This window comes from Ranitomeya variabilis, chromosome 6, assembly GCF_051348905.1.
Source record: "Ranitomeya variabilis isolate aRanVar5 chromosome 6, aRanVar5.hap1, whole genome shotgun sequence".
In the NCBI taxonomy this organism is placed as follows: Eukaryota; Metazoa; Chordata; class Amphibia; order Anura; family Dendrobatidae; genus Ranitomeya; species Ranitomeya variabilis.
In genome coordinates this window covers 569,023,500-569,030,937 of record NC_135237.1, presented here as the reverse complement: position 1 = coordinate 569,030,937, position 7,438 = coordinate 569,023,500, and the positions used below count along the sequence as shown (strand labels likewise).

Below are 7,438 nucleotides of genomic sequence, written 5' to 3'. Positions count from 1 at the left end.
TGCAGTCACCACTAGGGGGAGCTTCCTGTATACAGAGATACATGATAAGTTCCTGTCTGTAGCCACCACTAGGGGGAGCTTCCTGTATACAGAGATACATGATAAGATTATGTCTGCAGTCACCACTAGGGGAAAGCTTCCTGTATACAGAGATACATGATAAGTTCCTTTCTGTAGCCACCACTAGGGGGAGCTCCCTGTATACAGAGATACATGATAAGATCCTGTCTGTAGCCACCCCTAGGGGGAGCTCCCTGTATACAGAGATACATGATAAGTTCCTGTCTGTAGCTACCACTAGGGGGAGCTCCCTGTATACAGAGATACATAAGATCCTGTCTGCAGCCACCACTAGGGGGAGCTCCCTGTATACAGAGATACATGATAAGATCCTGTCTGCAGCCACTACTAGGGGGAGCTCCCTGTATACAGAAATACATGATAAGATCCTGTCTGCAGCCACCACTAGGGGGTGCTCCCTGTATACAGAGATACATGATAAGATCCTGTCTGCAGTCACCACTAGGGGGAGCTCCCTGTATACAGAGATACATGATAAGATCCTGTCTGCAGCCACCACTAGGGGGAACTCCCTGTATACAGAAATACATGATAAGATCCTGTCTGCAGCCACCACAGGGGGGAGCTTCCTGTATACAGAGATACATGATAAGTTCCTGTCTGTAGCCACCACTAGGGGGAGCTCCCTCTATACAGAGATACATGATAAGTTCCTGTCTGTAGCCACCACTAGGGGGAGCTCCCTGTATACAGAGATACATGATACGATTCTGTCTGCCGCCACCACTAGGGGGATCTCCCTGTATACACAGATACATGATAAGATCCTGTCTGCAGTCACCACTAGGGGGAGCTCCCTGTATAAAGAGATACATGATAAGATCCTGTTTGCAGCCACCACTAGGGGGTGCTCCCTTTATACAGAGATACATGATAAGATCCTGTCTGTAGCCACCACTAGGGGGAGCTCTCTGTATACAGAGATACATGATAAGATTCTGTCTGCAGCCACCACTAGGGGGAGCTCCCTGTATACAGAGATACATGAGAAGATTCTGTCTGCAGCCACCACTAGGGGGAGCTCCCTGTATACAGAGATACATGATAAGATCCTGTCTGCAGCCACCACTAGGTGGTGCTCCCTTTATACAGAGATATATGATAAGATCCTGTCTGCAGCCACCACTAGGGGGAGCTCTCTGTATACAGAGATACATGATAAGATTCTGTCTGCAGCCACCACTAGGGGGAGCTCCCTGTATACAGAGATACATGAGAAGATTCTGTCTGAAGCCACCACTAGGGGGAGCTCCCTGTATACAGAGATACATGATAAGATCCTGTCTGCAGTCACCACTAGGGGGAGCTCCCTGTATACAGAGATACATGATAAGATCCTGTCTGCAGCCACCACTAGGTGGTGCTCCCTTTATACAGAGATACATGATAAGATCCTGTCTGCAGCCACCACTAGGGGGAGCTCTCTGTATACAGAGATACATGATAAGATCCTGTCTACATGATAAGATCCTGTCTGCAGTCACCACTAGGGGGAGCTCCCTGTATACAGAGATACATGATAAGATCCCGTCTGCAGCCACCACTAGGGGGAGCTCCCTGTATACAGAGATACATGATGAGATCCTGTCTGCAGCCACCACTAGGGGGAGCTCCCTGTATACAGAGATACATGAGAAGATTCTGTCTGAAGCCACCACTAGGGGGAGCTCCCTGTATACAGAGATACATGATAAGATCCTGTCTGCAGTCACCACTAGGGGGAGCTCCCTGTATACAGAGATACATGATAAGATCCTGTCTGCAGCCACCACTAGGTGGTGCTCCCTTTATACAGAGATACATGATAAGATCCTGTCTGCAGCCACCACTAGGGGGAGCTCTCTGTATACAGAGATACATGATAAGATCCTGTCTACATGATAAGATCCTGTCTGCAGCCACCACTAGGGGGAGCTCCATGTATACAGAGATACATGATAAGATCCCGTCTGCAGCCACCACTAGGGGGAGCTCCCTGTATACAGAGATACATGATGAGATCCTGTCTGCAGCCACCAATAGGGGGAGCTCCATGTATACAGAGATACATGGTAAGATCCTGTCTGCAGCCACCACTAGGGGGAGCTCCCTGTATACAGAGATACATGATAAGATCCTGTCTGCAGTCACCACTAGGGGGAGCTCCCTGTATACAGAGATACATGATAAGATCCTGTCTGCAGCCACCAATAGGGGGAGCTCCCTGTATACAGAGATACATGATGAGATCCTGTCTGCAGCCACCAATAGGGGGAGCTCCATGTATACAGAGATACATGGTAAGATCCTGTCTGCAGTCACCACTAGGGGGAGCTCTCTTTATACAGAGATACATGATAAGATCCTGTCTGCAGCCACCACTAGGGGGAGCTCTCTTTATACAGAGATACATGATAAGATCCTGTCTGCAGCCACCACTAGGGGGAGCTCCCTGTATACAGAGATACATGATGAGATCCTGTCTGCAGCCACCACTAGGGGGAGCTCCCTGTATACAGAGATACATGATGAGATCCTGTCTGCAGCCACCACTAGGGGGAGCTCCCTGTATACAGAGATACATGATAAGATACTGTCTGCAGTCACCACTAGGGGGAGCTCCCTGTATACAGAGATACATGATAAGATTCTGTCTGCAGCCACCACTAGGGGGAACTCCCTGTATGCAGAGATACATGATAAGATCCTGTCTGCAGTCACCACTAGGGGGAGCTCCCTGTATACAGAGATACATGATAAGATCCAGTCTGCAGTCACCACTAGGGGGAGCTCCCTGTATACAGAGATACATGATAAGATCCTGTCTGCAGCCACCACTAGGGGGAGCTCCCTGTATACAGAGATACATGATAAGATCCTGTCTGCAGCCACCACTAGGGGGAGCTCCCTGTATACAGAGATACATGATAAGATCCTGTCTGCAGCCACCACTAGGGGGAGCTCCCTGTATACAGAGATACATGATGAGATCCTGTCTGCAGCCACCACTAGGGGGAGCTCCCTGTATACAGAGATACATGATGAGATCCTGTCTGCAGCCACCACTAGGGGGAGCTCCCTGTATACAGAGATACATGATGAGATCCTGTCTGCAGCCACCACTAGGGGGAGCTCCCTGTATACAGAGATACATGATAAGATCCTGTCTGCAGCCACCACTAGGGGGAGCTCCCTGTATACAGAGATACATGATAAGATTCTGTCTGCAGCCACCACTAGGGGGAGCCCTCTTTATACCATACTGACGGTGTGATGGTGGCTGTATTCAGTGGCACTGTTTTATACAATGACATTTGACTGCAATTACAATTGTCCTCCAGCTTTCCACTTATTCTAGATGACATACACCTGCAGCTTTCCTTTTTTCCTGTCTTTCTTTCGTTCTGTATATGAATCAGGAGGCCCTGGCTGAGTAGATGTAGACACTAGTGATCCCTATTAGATGGGGTGGGATGGCTGCTAACTGTCAGAGAATTTATAATATGACCCCTCTGGATGATTCCTTGTAGAGTGTAGGCTCCTGTTGCAGTGATGATTTTTATTACACATGTTCTCTCTTGAGCAGTAGTGGCCCCTGTGCAGGATCAGTATATGGGCCCTTTACAGCCCGATAGCTCATTATAGTACGGGCCTTTGTCTCTGACAGATGCTGCTCTGGAGGTGGGTGTGGGACCCTTACTTCTCAGGCCCCTGTGTGCAGCTGCACATGTTGTGTCCGCCCTTGCTCTGGACTGTAAGGAGCTGCGGCATATGTTGGTGCTATATAAAGATAATTATGAAGATCCCAAGTTCTTACCTGTGCGGGCGCAGTACCTGTTTTCAGCCACTAGAGGGCTCCTGCTCTTCTCTCCTTCCAGCTGTTCCCTCCAGGAGATTGACAGCCCCTGCTACACAGATATGTAAATGTAAAGTGCTATGGGGGAACTTGATTGGCTAGGCTTGGGATCCCCACACCAAAGAGGGCGTTGCCAGGCATATTGCCTTGTTAAAGGGCAGAGTGCTCCTATGAGCCCTCAGTAGAAGCGCAGGCTGCGACCCTGCAAACAGCAACCAGGGGCTGGGGAGGCAAAGCTGCCGGCAAATGCTGTCAGTATTTGCTGTCCTAAGAGAGCAGAGCATGCTGCAGGGCATGCAAGACAGCAGGCGGAGCATGCAACACAGCAGAGCATGCAGCTGAGCTGAGGGACCTGTACGCACAGAAACACACTGCCCTGCAAACTTCACGAAAGGCAACTTTCCTAATGAAGAGACAGATCCTGCAGCACCTCATCTGACAGCCTGGAACCCTACCAGCAGAGCAAAGCATGCAGCAGACCTGAGGTTCAGCTTTAGCCACTGAAAACCCTATAGCAGCCCTCCTCTGATCATCTGGACTTTGCGTCAGCCCTTCTCTGATCATCTGGACTTTGCTTCAGCCCTTCTCTGATCATCTGGACTTCACGGCAACCCTCCTCTGATCATCTTGAGCTTTTTGGCAACCCTCCTCTGATCATCTGGACTTTGTGGCAGGCCTCCTCTCATCATCTGGACTTTGTGGCAGGCCTCCTCTGATCATCTGGACTTTGTGGCAGGCCTCCTCTGATCATCTGGACTTTGCGGCAACCCTCCTCTGATCATCTGGACTTTGCGGCAACCCTCCTCTGATCTTCTCGACTTTGCGGCAACCCTTCTCTGACCATCTGGATTTTACGGCAACCCTCCTCTGATCATCTGGACTTTGCAGCACCCTCATCTCATTGTTGGGATCCTGCCGCACCCCTAATTCTCTTACCTGGACTTTGCAGTACCCTTATCTCATTGCATCCCCCATAAGCACAGAGGGGCTGGGGCTGCGACTGGAGTGTATTAGCCAGCTGCTGACAGATCCCACGAGAAGGCTCATCCTCCTGCAGGCTGTTGGGTACAGACACACCATCTAGGGGGCGTGGAGCTCCTAAATTGTAAGCAGTGACAGTGACAACTCTTATATGGACTGAGATGGCCTCTGATCTGGCTATGAGCGCAGAGTTGCCCAACAGCCCTCTTGCCATTGAGTACGTCAACGATTTCGATCTGATGAAATTTGAGGTCAAGAAGGAACCCCCAGAAGCTGAGAGGTTCTGCCACCGGCTGCCACCCGGATCATTGTCTTCTACTCCAATCAGCACCCCTTGTTCTTCGGTGCCCTCCTCGCCCAGCTTCGGCGCCCCAAGCCCTGGAGCACAACCCAACGTGAACCCCAACAACCCCAACGCTGCCAATAAGCCCCAACTGGAGGACCTGTACTGGATGTCTAATTATCAGCACCACATCAACCCCGAAGCCCTCAACTTGACTCCTGAAGATGCCGTGGAGGCTTTGATAGGAAACCCACACCACCACCACCACCAAGGCTATGACGGCTTCAGGGGCCAGCACTACCCAGGGGATGAGATGGCACCATCCAGTCACCATCACCAGGTCCATCATCATCTGCACAACCACAACCATCACCATCTAAGGCTGGAAGAAAGGTTCTCTGATGAGCAGCTGGTCAGCATGTCTGTGAGAGAACTTAACCGGCAGCTCAGGGGCTTCAGCAAGGAAGAAGTCATACGTCTAAAGCAGAAGAGAAGGACCTTAAAGAACAGGGGCTATGCCCAGTCCTGCAGGTACAAGAGAGTGCAGCAAAGGCACATCCTGGAGACGGAGAAGTGCCAGCTCCAGAATCAAGTGGAACAACTCAAACAAGAGGTGTCCCGACTGGCCAAGGAGAGGGATCTATACAAAGACAAATACGAGAAGCTGGCCAGCAGAAGCTTTACCGCCAGAGAGTCCCCACAAACATCCAACCCTGGCAAAGGCTCGGCCGACTTCTTCATGTGATCTCGGTGCCCCTCACCGCCCAGACACCCTGTACATAGAGGTAAAGAACTTGTAGTCAAATACAGTAAATTCTACATTATTTATCGACTGTACCCAGCACTGCATTTAATCCACCACCACCTTATACCGGGACAGAGAGAAGTCTTCGAGAGATTTCCAAGCCCCGATGTGTCCGCTCACGTCTTACATAGACTTGTACATAGGAGGGAACCGAGATGGACATTTTTTTTAGGGAGGAGGGGGTGCGTTATGCCCCCTCTATAACTGGACTGCTTTTTGAGCCAGAACTGAAGTCTTAATTTTTGTCAAAGTTGTGTGTCAGACCCAAGTCCAAACCGTGTAGAGCAATACCAGGAGATAGGGCGTCACTGAAGAAGAAGAGCCCAACGCGACCCTTCAGGACTGGGGAAGACCCATCCTACGTGACACCAGTGAAGGAACTCAATTTCTATGGGTATTAATACAAAAACTAGACTTTTTAGCAAAATCCTGCATGCAGGTCATGTACGGCAATGTGAGGTCCCCTTTTCTACTAGACAAGGATGCATGACGATGTAGATTGTACCATTCGTTTGTCTTCATTTCCTTTTTCTCCTTCTGCTTGTTTACTCCCCGGGTTCACAAACCTTTATTTTTATTTATTTTTATTTTTTTTCTTTCTTTGAGAAAACTGTGCATCTTGTAAATGATCCAGACACTCGAAAGTCTTAACTCCCTTCCTTGGACTCATTATTTTAAATGCCAGTCGGGAAACAAAAATAATAATGAAAACAAAAATGTACAAAAACAACTTGGGACAAAATTTTCCACAATCTCACTTAATATTTATTTTAATCTTAAGACATCCAAAAAGAAAAAAAAATTGTGATAAGCGTATGAACAAATTTTATTCCCCTCGTCTCTTTTTCCTTGTTTATAATTTATTATTTAAATTGAACCTGAGCCAGACAGAGTATATTATTATTATTATTATTATTATTATTATTATTATCATTATTTATGGTGTCCACTTGTACAGAATTGTAGAATTTAGTTCATTTAAAGCCTTTTTTCTTTCTTCTATTCTGAGCCTATATTTTGCTTGTTGGTTTAAATGACTAATCAAAAAAATTCTGTAAAAAACACAACAAAACAAAAAAAAATGAAAACATAAAAGTCTTAAGAAAAGTTTGTATGTAATTTAGCATGCAAATAATATTTAAATGATTAAGTCAATTAACGTGGATGAGTTGAAAGCTTAATGCACTATATAGAGGAATCCATGGGAGACGTCATATCGTTGTTTTATAGAGATTTACATAAATGATCTATGCTGTTACAAGGTTCAGTCATAATCTTACATTCTAAGAGACCCTCCTGGGGCGATAGAGTAATATATTCATGAAATATTGGGGCTGCTTTTTATTCTATGCACCGGTCTTATTTATAAAAAAAAAAAAAAAAGTAATAATAATAAAAAAAAATATGACCCTTGGGAAACAAATGTTATTTAAATCCTTTATGCGAATGTGAA

General features: G+C 47.3%; 1 protein-coding gene across 1 annotated transcript; it reads left to right on the top strand.

Annotated features, from left to right (window-relative positions):
* Positions 1-4,112: 4,112 nt before the first annotated feature.
* On the top strand, positions 4,113-7,086 carry MAFA (MAF bZIP transcription factor A). The gene has a single exon (XM_077271363.1). It carries the CDS (start codon positions 5,059-5,061, stop codon positions 5,923-5,925), a length of 867 nt encoding a protein of 288 aa, XP_077127478.1. The 5' UTR covers positions 4,113-5,058; the 3' UTR covers positions 5,926-7,086.
* Positions 7,087-7,438: the final 352 nt, after the last annotated feature.

Excerpts from the sequence above, each read along its gene's own strand:
- MAFA (XM_077271363.1), top strand. The coding sequence starts at position 5,059 with ATGGCCTCTGATCTGGCTATGAGCGCAGAGTTGCCCAACAGCCCTCTT.